Source organism: Salvelinus alpinus, chromosome 25, assembly GCF_045679555.1.
Source record: "Salvelinus alpinus chromosome 25, SLU_Salpinus.1, whole genome shotgun sequence".
Taxonomy (NCBI): domain Eukaryota; kingdom Metazoa; phylum Chordata; class Actinopteri; order Salmoniformes; family Salmonidae; genus Salvelinus; species Salvelinus alpinus.
This window is the reverse complement of record NC_092110.1, coordinates 43,218,055-43,231,826: the sequence shown is the minus strand read 5'-3', so window position 1 is coordinate 43,231,826 and position 13,772 is coordinate 43,218,055. Positions and strand designations below refer to the sequence as shown.

Here is a 13,772-nt window from a genome sequence, read left to right as displayed (position 1 = left end):
TTTCCACTCTCCCGCTCTTTCCAGAGAGGGCGCTGATGCTGTAACTAGGAAGTTGGTCGTCTCTTCTCTCTTCAGTCGGGTGCTGCATTCTGTTGTTATGTGAACGATTGGCTGAGCCTTGGATACAGACAGTATTGCTCCAAACAACATGCATCACTTGTTCGCTTACAGCCAGTAGTCAACCCCCCCCCAAAAAAACTTTTCTCATCGGATCAACACGAATCACATAGGTCACCTATTTTGGATTCAAAACAGCGAATTTCACCAAAAGGCAACTAGTTTGTATTCATGGTCTGTACGTGTGTGTCCAGCCAATCCTACCTCAGTCTGTGTGGCTGTGTGTCCAGCCATCCTACCTCAGTCTGTACGGCTGTGTCCAGCCATCCTACCTCTGTCTGTACGGCTGTGTCCAGCCATCCTACCTCTGTCTGTACGGCTGTGTCCAGCCATCCTACCTCTGTCTGTACGGCTGTGTCCAGCCATCCTACCTCTGTCTGTGTGTGTCCAGCCATCCTACCTCTGTCTGTGTGTGTCCAGCCATCCTACCTCAGACTGTGTGTGTCCAGCCATCCTACCTCAGTCTGTACGGCTGTGGTCTCCATCTGTTTCTGTTTGAGAGCCAGCATGACCTGGTCTCTCTCCTGCTGGAAGGCCACAGCTTTCTCCTGCATGGACCTCAGCTCATTCAGGAGCTGGTTCAGCTCTCCTGACCTCTGACTGTTGCCCTGGGAAACAGATCAATGGAAGGGGTCAGGGAAGAAAACAAAATCATAATCTGTTAGTGAAAATATTTAACCAATAATGTATTTAAACTATTTAATAGTCTATTTGACTTTGACTTTGCATTTCTCTGTCATTCTTTACTAGATATGTTATCATTTACTAAAAGCTAAATATGGGGAACAGACGTCATTCATTAAAATAAATTATTATTTAAAAAATATATATTGTAGTTAGTAGTAATATACATTAAATGATTTAGTGGTTTTCACCAAAATGATCTCCAAACATCCTAACCTGTTCTCTGTCCTTCCGCATCTTCAGCATGTCAGTTATGACATTTTAAAAAGTGACATTTTCCCATATTTTTGCAAGTGGATAAATCGATCAAAAATGTATATGTATAAGATCTGTAAATGATGAATAACCTGTTCTCTGTCCTTGAGCATCTTCTCCATGGCGGCAGCCTTCTCCGACACGACGCTCCTCTCAAACTCCTTCTCCCGCATGAGGAGGGACACCTGCATGTTGGTCTCCTGCAGAGCTCTGAACTCTGACTCCTTCTCCCTGCTCCGCTGGGCCACAGCCTCGTTCTCATCCTTCAATACAACACAACTTTATTGTCCAGGTTTCAGACCACAAGGGAAATGTGTCTTCTGCTCCTTCTCAACCACCCCCCCCCCCCCACCCCAGACAGCACACATCACACACAGTTGATACAAGCAGATGTTAAGGGCCTTGCTCAAGGGCCCAACGGTAGGGAAATGTCTTGAGGAAGTGAACCCAGCCCCTGGGCTACCTACCTTCAGCTTCCTGGTATCCATCTCCAGGATAAGAGCTCGCTCCTTCAGGTTGGTCACGGCCTGTTTTAACAGCTCGTTGTCGCTCTCTCGGTTCCTCAGGTTCTCACTCACCTGGAGAAATGAAGATCAGAGTTACCTGGTTAAATTAGAGACATGATCCTATGGCAACCAAGGGTTTAAATCGGACACTTCATTGAGATTAAATGTTCACACACACCGTGTGTGTGTACCGCTAACGCCTTCCTCAGTGTGTGAGTGTGTACATGCGTGCGAGTGTGTGTGTGTGTGTGTGTGTGTGTGTGTGTGTGTGTGTGTGTGTGTGTGTGTGTACATGTGTGTGTGTGTGTGTGTGTGTGTACATGCGTGTGTGTGTGTGTGTGTGTGTGTACGTGCGTGTGTGTGTGTGTGTGTGCGTGTGTGCGTGCGTGCGTGCGTGCGTGTACATGCTAGCATCATATGCGTGTATGTTGGTGAATGCATGCTTCTCTCTAACCTGATTGAGCTGGTCTCCTTTTGTCTTGATGAGCAGGTCTTTCTCCCTGACAGAGCGCTGCAGGGCGTCCAGTCTCTCTCTGACCTGTCTGGCCTCGTCGGCCTGGCCGCGCTGCTCGCTGTCTGACACCTGGGCTGAGTTAGACAAGCGGTGGTTGTTCTCCTGCAAGGTCCTGATCATAGTCTCCCTCTCAGACAGGAGGGCTCTCAGAGACACCAGCTCCTGTCTCAGTCCTTCCTGGTTCCCCGGTGTTGCAGGTGCTGCCACCTGGTGTCTGGGAGGTTTCACTGCAGCAGGAGGCTGGGCAGAAGACGTCAGAGCAGCGGACAGTGGGGTGACTTGTGGACTCTGCGCCACACTGTCCAGTTTCCCCAGGAGGACATCTTTAGTACTGCTCAGCTGGCTGATGGTCTGTTGGACGTGGGCTAGTTCGTGACTGAGACTGCCGAGCTTCCTCTCCTTCTGCTCATAGCTGTGGATCAGACGGCTGTAGTCCACGGAGAGATCGGAGGTGCAGTCTTTGTCAGCATCCACCTATAGGATCAGAGGCAAAACAGTCCGTTATTCATCCCAATAAGACTGCTGAATGACAATCAGTAGTAGGATCAGCGGGCTGGACGACACTTCATGTGGGGTTGATGTGCTGATGTGTATAGTGTGTATAGTGTTCAGTCGAATCATTACGGATCAGCCATCATATTGTGTGTGTGTGTTGGAGTGTCAGTGTACACTTCCGTTCAAAAGTTTGGGGTCACTTAGAAATGTCCTTGTTTTTGAAAGAAAAGCACATTTTTTTGTCCATTAAAATAACATCAAATTGATCAGAATTACAGTGTAGACATTGTTAATGTTGTAAATGATTATCGTAGCTGGAAACAGCAGATTTTTGATGGAATATCTACATAGGCGTACAGAGGCCCATTATCAGCAACCATCACTCCTGAGTTCCAATGGCACGTTGTGTTAGCTAATCCAAGTTCATCATTTTAAAAGGCTAATTGATCATTAGAAAACCCTTTGCATTTATGTTAGCACAGCTGAAAACTGTTGTTCTGATTAAAGAAGCAATAAAACTGGCCTTCTTTAGACTAGTTGAGTATCTGGAGCATCAGCATTTTCTTCTGAAACTCGTCAGTCTATTCTTGTTCTGAGAAATAAAGGCTATTCCATGCGAGAAATTGCCAAGAAACTGAAGATCTCGTACAACGCTGTGTACTACTCCCTTCACACAACAGCGCAAACTGGCTCTAACCAGAATAGAAAGAGGAGTGGGAGGCCCCAGTGCACAACTGAGCAAGAGGACAAGTACATTAGAGTGTCTAGTTTGAGAAACAGACGCCTCACAAGTCCTCAACTGGCAGCTTCATTAAATAGTACCCGCAAAACACCAGTCTCAACGTCAACAGTGAAGAGGCGACTCCGGGATGCTGGCCTTCTAGGCAGAGTTGCAAAGAAAAAGGCATATCTCAGACTGGCCAATAAAAATAAAAGATTAAGATGGGCAAAACAACACAGACACTGGACAGAGAAACTCTGCCTAGAAGGCCAGCATCCCAGAGTTGCCTCTTCACTGTTGACGTTGAGACTGGTGTTTTGCGGGCATTATGGCTTGGGGATAGAAGCTGTTCAGGAGCCTTTTGGTCCCAGACTTGGTGCTCCGGTACCGCTTACCGTGCGGTAGCAGAGACAACCGTAATCACCATAGTTACCTGTAGATCCTCTACCAGCTGGCTAGACTCATTATATTACATATTTATTATAATAATATATTATGATGGTTACCTGTCCCTGTAGCTTGTGGAGCTCCTCTACCAGCTGGCCAGACTCATTATATTACATATTTATTATAATATATTATCATGGTTACCTGTCCCTGTAGCTTGTGGAGCTCCTCTACCAGCTGGCCAGATTCATGCTGCATGTTCTTTACTGTGGTGATCACCTGCATCTTCCATTCCTCCATCTTCTTCACCTGGATACATTACAATACACACACAGTCACACCTCGCAATTACAATCAGTACACACAGTCACACCTCGCAATTACAATACCTACACACACACCTCGGTTCACACACTGTTCACCTGGATACATTACAATACACACAGAGTCACACACCTCGCAATTACAATACCTACACACACACCTCGGTTCACCTGGATACATTACAATAAACACACACAGTCACACCTCGCAAATACAATACCTACACACACACCTCGGTTCACCTGGATACATTACAATAAACACACACAGTCACACCTCGCAAATACAATACCTACACACACACCTCGGTTCACACACTGTTCACCTGGACAATGGCAATACATACAGTAAAATACTGCACATTCTACACTACACTGCACATTCTACACTGCACATTCTACACTGCACATTCTACACTGCACATTCTACACTGTACATTCTACACTACACTGCACATTCTACACTGCACATTCTACACTGCACATTCTACACTGCACATTCTACACTGTACATTCTACACTACACTATAAATTACAGTGGTCATCTGTAAAAGAGACCTTGTATCTTAGCATGACTCAAAAAGGTTAAATAAAATATACAAACATTACAATACACACTGTGTGATTCCTGATCTGTGATGTTTTGACTCATGTCATGCTTTTCTGTATTGTCTGTTGTTGTGTTTATGTCCTGTAAGGAGTTTGTCTAGTTTTGTGAAACAAGACAAATTTCTATAAAAACAGACAATAAAAGGCTAAAAATCTTATCTTGCCTGTTGTTTCAGTGTGTCCCTCTCCTGCAGCAGCTCTTCAAACTGGTTGGAGCTGACGCCTCCAGAGTCTCCTGCCTGCAGCACCGACACCAACGTCTGGCACTTCTGGGTCAGCGCGTCGATCTCAATGTCCTTCTCTCTGATAATAATAATAACAACAAAATACAATAATATTTTTATTATATTTGCACCTATCAAGATACCCAAGGACACTGACAGAATAAACAGCAAATAGAACATGACAATTACTAATTGTGTCCAAGTCCGCAATCAAAATGAATCCCGAGAGCAAAAAAATACACCCTGACAATACCTGGTCGCCATGGCAGCAAAATACACTCTGACAATACCTGGTCACCGTGGCAGAAAAATACACCCTGACAATACCTGGTCACCATGGCAGCAAAATACACCCTGACAATACCTGGTCACCGTGGCAGCAAAATACACCCTGACAATACCTGGTCACCGTGGCAGCAAAATACACCCTGACAATACCTGGTCACCGTGGCAGCAAAATACACCCTGACAATACCTGGTCACCGTGGCAGCAAAATACACCCTGACAATACCTGGTCACCGTGGCAGCAAAATACACCCTGACAATACCTGGTCACCGTGGCAGCAAAATACACCCTGACAATACCTGGTCACCATGGCAGCAAAATACACCCTGACAAAACCTGGTCACCATGGCAGCAGAAGCATACTTATTTGAGCTGTTCTTGCCATAATACGGACTTGGTCTTTTACCAAATAGGGCTGTCTTCTCTATTCCAGGTGACCACCTCATGAAGCTGGTTGAGAGAATGCCAAGAGTGCGCAAAGCTCTCATCAAGGCAAAGGGAGGCTACTTAATAGAATCTAAAATATATTTACATTTTCAGTTACTACATGATTCCATATGTGTTATTTCATAGTTTTGATGTCTTCACTATTATTAAGTAGAAAATAGTCCAAATAAAGAAAGATCCTTGAGTAAGTGTGTCCAAACTGTTGACTGGGTGCTGTATATTTTATTTATTTATTTATTTTACCGTTATTTTACCAGGTAAGTTGACTGAGAACACGTTCTCATTTGCAGCAACGACCTGGGGAATAGTTACAGGGGAGAGGAGGGGGATGAATGAGCCAATTGTAAACTGGGGATTATTAGGTGACCGTGATGGTTGAGGGCCAGATTGGGATATATTACAGAACAATACCTGATGATCCGAGACAGGTTCTGAATGGTCTCTCTGAACATCTCTCGACTCCCTGAGGGATCAGACATGGTGGACAGCCTCGTGTTCTCCTGCTGGACCTTGAGGAGCACAGCCTCCTTCCCTGCTACGATGTCCATGATGTGCTGGTAGTCCCCCCTCAGCTGGCTGTTCTCCCTCGTCTTCTCATTCAGCACGGCCAGGACCTACAGTAAATAGGTCAAGTACATTTTATTTTTATTTTATTGGGGTTGTAAAATGACAATAACTTTAACAAAATTCCTGGTTGGAAGATTCCTGGAATCCGGAGGGAATAGGCAGGAAATCCTTCAACTTGGATTTCTGGAAAAATCTGGGCATTTTAGGAAAATTACCCCGGATTTTGCAACTCTAATAAGTTGAATAAAGTTGATTGTGATTTTGACCTGCTCTCTCTCCACGGCGTAGGCCTGCAGCTGCTGCTGGAGGGACAACACGTCTCGGCTGTGGCCTCCTCCCCCCAGGGAGACGTGGGAGTGCAACGCCTGGATCTCCACGTCTTTCTGCTGGACCATCTGGCTGAGCTTCCCCATTTCCTCTCTGGAGACCACCAGCTGATCCAGCTGTCTGGTCAGGTTCTGGTTCTTCTCATTCAGCTGGCTGATCTCCGTCTCCTTCTCCTTAATGCCCTTCAAAATTGAGAGATCAGATATGCTTTATTATCCTGAATGGCAATTCATCCTGAATCATCAGCTGCTGCTGAGTACAACGTACAGGAAGTGGTATTCGGGAAATACCTTCACGAGACTCTCTACCTCCACCTTGGACAGGTCGTGTTTCTCGTTACCGTTGTCTCCGTTATTCAGGGACGACTTGGTCTCGTCTTCCCGTTGGAGAATGACCACTTCCTGTTCCTGGGAGTATCGGGTAGGGCCGAGGTGATCTACTTCCTGCTGCAGGCGTCTAATCTCCTCGTCCTTGGCGTGGATCAACCTATCGTAGTTCTCTCTGCTCTGCTCGTGGCGTTGGTGGGCCTGCTCCAACTCGTTCTGCTGCGCCAGGAGAGACTGCTGGGAGGAGAGGAGATGCCCCTGCTGCTCCTCTACGGTCCTCCTCGAGGCATCTCCTGAGGTCTTCAGCTGGGTGATCTCATTCTCCAGTTCTGTGGTTCATGTTAATGTCCTCAATAAGACTGTCCATTTAGCAGCAAATACAATACATAGATTTGTTTTTTAAAAACAACAACAGATATGACAGGATGTGTTACCGGTGATGATGTCCGGGGTGCGTGGCTCGGCCAGGCCGGGAGGCTGGGGTCTACTTAGCTGGTCCGTCAGACGCTCCATCTCCTCCTTTTTAGGATAGGATTAATGTTAATGTCCCAAGGGACAAATTGTCTCCCAACACACAGTACCCCACTGTATACAAAATAGACACTGTACATTACACATACAGTACATTGCATATTACCCATGTCATACATGTTGTGGACGTACCTTCAGGTGGCTGTTGTCTTCCTTCATGCCTCCCAGCTGTGTGTCCTTCTCCTCCAGAGCTCCTCTCACGGACTCCAGCTCCCTCTGGGTGGCGGCCATGTTGGCTCTCAGGCTCTCCGTGAAGGAGTCCTTCTCCTGGAGAGCTCCTCTCAGGGTCTCAGCCTCCTGGGTGGCTGCCTGGACCACGGACTCCAGCTCCCTCTGGGTGGCGTCCATGTTGGCTCTCAGGCTCTCCGTGAAGGAGTCCTTCTCCTGGAGAGCTCCTCTCAGGGTCTCAGCCTCCTGGGTGGCTGCCTGGACCACGGACTCCAGCTCCCTCTGGGTGGCGGCCATGTTGGCTCTCAGGCTCTCCGTGAAGGAGTTCTTCTCCTGGAGATTCACATTCAGAACATTTTTAAAAGTCCTCAATGAGGCAATTCATTTAGCAGCAAACACAATTCATAAAAATAAAAATAAAAAATCCCAATTTTAAAAAACAACAAAAATAGAAAAAGGATATTTCCAAGCAGAGTGGACAGGATAAAGTAAGGATGTTCGAGAGGTCCGTCACATAGAGTTAGATAGAGGACTCTAGATGGATATGACCCCGTTCCAAAACACGAGTCCTCCATCTAGCTCTATGGTCTGTGAGCTGACCTGGAGGAGGTCTATCAGCTGTTTTTTCTCCTCGGCCACGGTGACGGATAGCATCTCATCGGTGCCTCTGTGTTCGGAGGCCATCTGTTCCACGTCTCTCCTCAGCTGGGAAATCTTCAGATCCTTCTCCTGGTTCAGCTTCACCGTCCTCTCATGCGCCGTCTGAAAAAAAAAAATCGAGCTATTGGCACAACACATTCCTTACAAATAATACAGTTCATTGGTCAAAGTGCTAATGAAATAACACAAAAGTGAAAAGATAAAACAATACATTCTGAGACATACGAAATGATAGTAGATACATGAAGATAGTGAAACAGTAGTGAAACAACAGTGGACCTGCAGTGCAGAGGCGTCCATGGAGCGGGCAGCGGTCAGCTCCTCGATGGTCTGCTGGTACTGCCTGACCTGCTCCTGTAGGCCCCTCTCTGCCTGGCCTAGTTCCCCTTCCAGCTGGCTCTTCTCCAGCTTCAGAGCCTCGGTGGTCTGCTGGTACTGCCTGGCCTGCTCCTGTAGGCCTCTCTCTGCCTGGCCCAGTTCCCCTTCCAGCTGGCTCTTCTCCAGCTTCAGAGCCTCGATGCGGGTGTCCTTCTCCAGGACGGTCCTGTTGAGAGCATCCTGGACCTCCCTGACCTGCCTGGCCAGTTCCTCTATCGTCCCCTGGGCATGCTCAGCCTCTGTCTTCAGCCTCTGCTTCTCCATCTTCATCTCGTAGTCATCTGACATCACCTTCTCCTGGGAGCTCCTCATCTCAGCCAGCTCTCTCCTGAGATCCTCCAGCTCCTCTCTGGACCCCCCGGATTCTCTCCCTCTCTCCCCAGCCTCACACAACTCTGCCCGGGCAGCAGAGAGCTGCTCCTCCCTCTCCTGTACGGTTCTCTGGAGCATCTGGGTCTCTTTGCCCATCGTTGTTGCCCGTCCAAGTTTCTCCCTCAACTCTTTGACGGTGGCCTCCAGATGCTGCTTGTCCATGTGGAGATCGTTCAGGATGTAAGCACTCTGGCTCAGTTTCTCCTGCTGGGCTTGTAGTTCTTCCTGTAGCGCCACCCTCTGGTCGGTGGTGGTACTGAGCTCTGACTGCAACCTGGACACCTCTGTCTCAGACTCCTTCAGCTGAACAGAGAGCTTCTCCTTCACTGAGATCACATGCTGCATGGAGACACAAGAACAGAATAATAGCATCTCAATAACCATTTTATAGGTAGTCTTACTTTACTAAGTCTAAATTCTGTAAAAGGGGTTAAATATATATTTTTTAAATTAGGTAATCCTTGATGGACTTTCTTTTTCAACATGGTCTAAGACTGGTGTATATCCCAATATCCACACATTCCTTCCTATACACGGCCAATATATTCAAATCCACACATTCCTTCCTATACACGGCCAATATATTAATATCAACACATTCCTTCCTATACACGGCCAATATATTAATAAACACATTCCTTCCTATACACGGCCAATATATTAATATCAACACATTCCTTCCTATACACGGCCAATATATTAATATCCACACATTCCTTCCTATGCATGGCCAATATATTAATATCCACACATTCCTTCCTATACACGGCCAATATATTAATATCAACACATTCCTTCCTATACACGGCCAATATATTAATATCCACACATTCCTTCCTATACACGGCCAATATATTAATATCAACACATTCCTTCCTATACACGGCCAATATATTAATATCCACACATTCCTTCCTATGCATGGCCAATATATTAATATCCACACATTCCTTCCTATACACGGCCAATATATTAATATCAACACATTCCTTCCTATACACGGCCAATATATTATTATCCACACAATCCTTCCTATACATGGCCAATATATTAATATCCACACATTCCTTCCTATACAAGGCCAATATATTAATATCCACACATTCCTTCCTATACATGGCCAATATATTATTATCCACACATTCCTTCCTATACACGGCCAATATATTAATATCCACACATTCCTTCCTATACACGGCCAATATATTAATATCCACACATTCCTTCCTATACACGGCCAATATATTAATATCCACACATTCCTTCCTATACACGGCCAATATATTAATATCCACACATTCCTTCCTATACACGGCCAATATATTATTATCCACACATTCCTTCCTATACACGGTCAATATATTATTATCCACACATTCCTTCCTATACACGGCCAATATATTAATATCAACACATTCCTTCCTATACACGGCCAATATATTAATATCCACACATTCCTTCCTATACACGGCCAATATATTAATATCCACACATTCCTTCCTATACACGGCCAATATATTAATATCCACACATTCCTTCCTATACACGGCCAATATATTAATATCAACACATTCCTTCCTATACACGGCCAATATATTAATATCCACACATTCCTTCCTATACACGGCCAATATATCAGTGCATGGTGCACTACTTCAGGCATTGGGCGTGAAATTGTTCCAGATCCAGGAAGTGTTACATTGCTGTGTGTCTAAATAATATAAATGTTTCATAGACTTTTGTTTGATATCGTCAGACTAAAAGTGAGTGTCACAACCACAACCTGATCAACCTTTAAATATATTCTAGATGATCGTCCATTTCCTCTCTAGGGGACCATCCGTCTCCTTTCTAGGTGATCATCCATTTCCTTTCTAGGTGATCATCCATTTCCTCTCTAGGGGATCATCCATTTCCTCTCTAGGGGATCATCCATTTCCTATCTAGGGGATCATCCATTTCCTCTCTAGGGGATCATCCATTTCCTCTCTAGGGGATCATCCATTTCCTATCTAGGGGATCATCCATTTCCTATCTAGGGGATCATCCATTTCCTATCTAGGGGATCATCCATTTCCTATCTAGGGGATCATCCATTTCCTATCTAGTGGATCATCAATTTCCTATCTAGGGGATCATCCATTTCCTATCTAGGGGATCATCCATTTCCTATCTAGGGGGATCATCCATTTCCTATCTAGGGGATCATCCATTTCCTATCTAGTGGATCATCCATTTCCTATCTAGGGCATCATCCATTTCCTATCTAGGGGGATCATCCATTTCCTATCTAGGGGATCATCCATTTCCTATCTAGGGGATCATCCATTTCCTATCTAGGGGATCATCCATTTCCTTTCTAGGTGATCATCCATTTCCTCTCTAGGTGATCATCCATTTCCTCTCTAGGGGATCATCCATTTCCTATCTAGGGGATCATCCATTTCCTATCTAGGGGATCATCCATTTCCTTTCTAGGGGATCATCCATTTCCTTTCTAGGTGATCATCCATTTCCTCTCTAGGTGATCATCCATTTCCTCTCTAGGGGATCATCCATTTCCTATCTAGGGGATCATCCATTTCCTCTCTAGGTGATCATCCATTTCCTTTCTAGGTGATCATCCATTTCCTATCTAGGGGATCATCCATTTCCTCTCTAGGGGATCATCCATTTCCTCTCTAGGTGATCATCCATTTCCTCTCTAGGTGATCATCCATTTCCTCTCTAGGTGATCATCCATTTCCTCTCTAGGGGATCATCCATTTCCTCTCTAGGGGATCATCCATTTCCTCTCTAGGGGATCATCCATTTCCTCTCTAGGTGATCATCCATTTCCTCTCTAGGTGATCATCCATTTCCTCTCTAGGAGATCATCCATTTCCTCTCTAGGAGATCATCCATTTCCTCTCTAGGTGATCATCCATTTCCTCTCTAGGTGATCATCCATTTCCTCTCTAGGTGATCATCTATTTCCTCTCTAGGGGATCATCCATTTCCTATCTAGGGGATCATCCATTTCCTATCTAGGGGATCATCCATTTCCTTTCTAGGTGATCATCCATTTCCTATCTAGTGGATCATCCATTTCCTTTCTAGGGGATCATCCATTTCCTTTCTACTTTGAAATGTTCTGAACCAAGTTCTGAACCCTTCCTATACACGGTCAATATATTATTATCCACACATTCCTTCCTATACACGGCCAATATATTAATATCAACACATTCCTTCCTATACACGGCCAATATATTAATATCCACACATTCCTTCCTATACACGGCCAATATATTAATATCCACACATTCCTTCCTATACACGGCCAATATATTAATATCCACACATTCCTTCCTATACACGGCCAATATATTAATATCAACACATTCCTTCCTATACACGGCCAATATATTAATATCCACACATTCCTTCCTATACACGGCCAATATATCAGTGCATGGTGCACTACTTCAGGCATTGGGCGGGACATTGTTCCAGATCCAGGAAGTGTTACATTGCTGTGTGTCTAAATAATATAAATGTTTCATAGACTTTTGTTTGATATCGTCAGACTAAAAGTGAGTGTCACAACCACAACCTGATCAACCTTTAAATATATTCTAGATGATCGTCCATTTCCTCTCTAGGGGACCATCCGTCTCCTTTCTAGGTGATCATCCATTTCCTTTCTAGGTGATCATCCATTTCCTCTCTAGGGGATCATCAATTTCCTATCTAGGGGATCATCCATTTCCTATCTAGGGGATCATCCATTTCCTCTCTAGGGGATCATCCATTTCCTATCTAGGGGATCATCCATTTCCTATCTAGGGGATCATCCATTTCCTATCTAGGGGATCATCCATTTCCTATCTAGGGGATCATCCATTTCCTATCTAGGGGATCATCCATTTCCTATCTAGTGGATCATCAATTTCCTATCTAGGGGATCATCCATTTCCTATCTAGGGGATCATCCATTTCCTATCTAGGGGGATCATCCATTTCCTATCTAGGGGATCATCCATTTCCTATCTAGTGGATCATCCATTTCCTATCTAGGGCATCATCCATTTCCTATCTAGGGGGATCATCCATTTCCTATCTAGGGGATCATCCATTTCCTATCTAGGGGATCATCCATTTCCTATCTAGGGGATCATCCATTTCCTTTCTAGGTGATCATCCATTTCCTTTCTAGGGGATCATCCATTTCCTTTCTACTTTGAAATGTTCTGAACCAAGTTCTGAACCCAATAGTGGTTGGGACTACTGCTGCTGTAAAAAAAAGGCTTTAGAAATAGATTTGATTGGTTGATTAAAACACAGTGCGGACCGCACAAGATCAACCCAGACCTGTGTAGCTTCCGTGTTGTGTCGGTCCAGTTCTTCCAGGGTGATGACGAGTGTGTCTCGTTCCTCTCGGTTGTCTTTCAGGGCCTGCTCTCTCTTCTCCAGCTCGGCCCTCAGCTCTGCTATCTGCTCTGAGGCGGCTGGGGAGAACTCTCGTCTGACAAGGACGTCTGACTCCACTCTGTCCTCGGCACACGCAAGTCTCTCCAGTAGATTCATCTGGAAAAAAATCAAACATTTAAAAAAAAATGTAATTAAAAATTATTAAACTCTAAATTTGAACACACAATCATTATCCATGGACTCAGGATGAGTTGCTGCATGAGTAACAGCTAATGGGATCCTAATCAACTAAACTGACTAAATAATCAACTTTTGAATAATCAAATGATCCATCTGACACTCTCATCAACAACAGAACGACATTATAGTTCAAGACATCTAGATTCTCAAAGTCACGATGTTAAGTCAACACAGTGTAATGTATACTGAATTAAAAATATCAACGCAACATGTAGTGTTGG

At 44.9% G+C, this 13,772-nt stretch overlaps 1 protein-coding gene across 4 annotated transcripts in view; it reads right to left on the bottom strand.

Moving 5' to 3' along the window:
* The window catches only part of LOC139554008 (thyroid receptor-interacting protein 11-like), a 68,803-nt gene that overhangs the window by 37,570 nt on the left and 17,461 nt on the right, over positions 1–13,772 (bottom strand). For 3 of the 4 annotated variants that reach the window (XM_071366873.1, XM_071366874.1, XM_071366877.1), the window contains 14 exons: positions 13,252–13,467; positions 8,428–9,237; positions 8,089–8,250; positions 7,453–7,821; positions 7,224–7,308; positions 6,754–7,118; positions 6,403–6,645; positions 5,981–6,183; positions 4,776–4,914; positions 3,884–3,988; positions 2,017–2,550; positions 1,524–1,634; positions 1,149–1,319; positions 576–725 (listed from right to left, as the gene is read on the bottom strand). In XM_071366873.1, coding sequence (XP_071222974.1) covers positions 576–725; positions 1,149–1,319; positions 1,524–1,634; positions 2,017–2,550; positions 3,884–3,988; positions 4,776–4,914; positions 5,981–6,183; positions 6,403–6,645; positions 6,754–7,118; positions 7,224–7,308; positions 7,453–7,821; positions 8,089–8,250; positions 8,428–9,237; positions 13,252–13,467 — 3,663 coding nt within the window. The remainder of the gene's footprint in view (positions 1–575; positions 726–1,148; positions 1,320–1,523; positions 1,635–2,016; positions 2,551–3,883; positions 3,989–4,775; positions 4,915–5,980; positions 6,184–6,402; positions 6,646–6,753; positions 7,119–7,223; positions 7,309–7,452; positions 7,822–8,088; positions 8,251–8,427; positions 9,238–13,251; positions 13,468–13,772) is intronic. The other variant, XM_071366875.1, reaches the window with a different exon arrangement.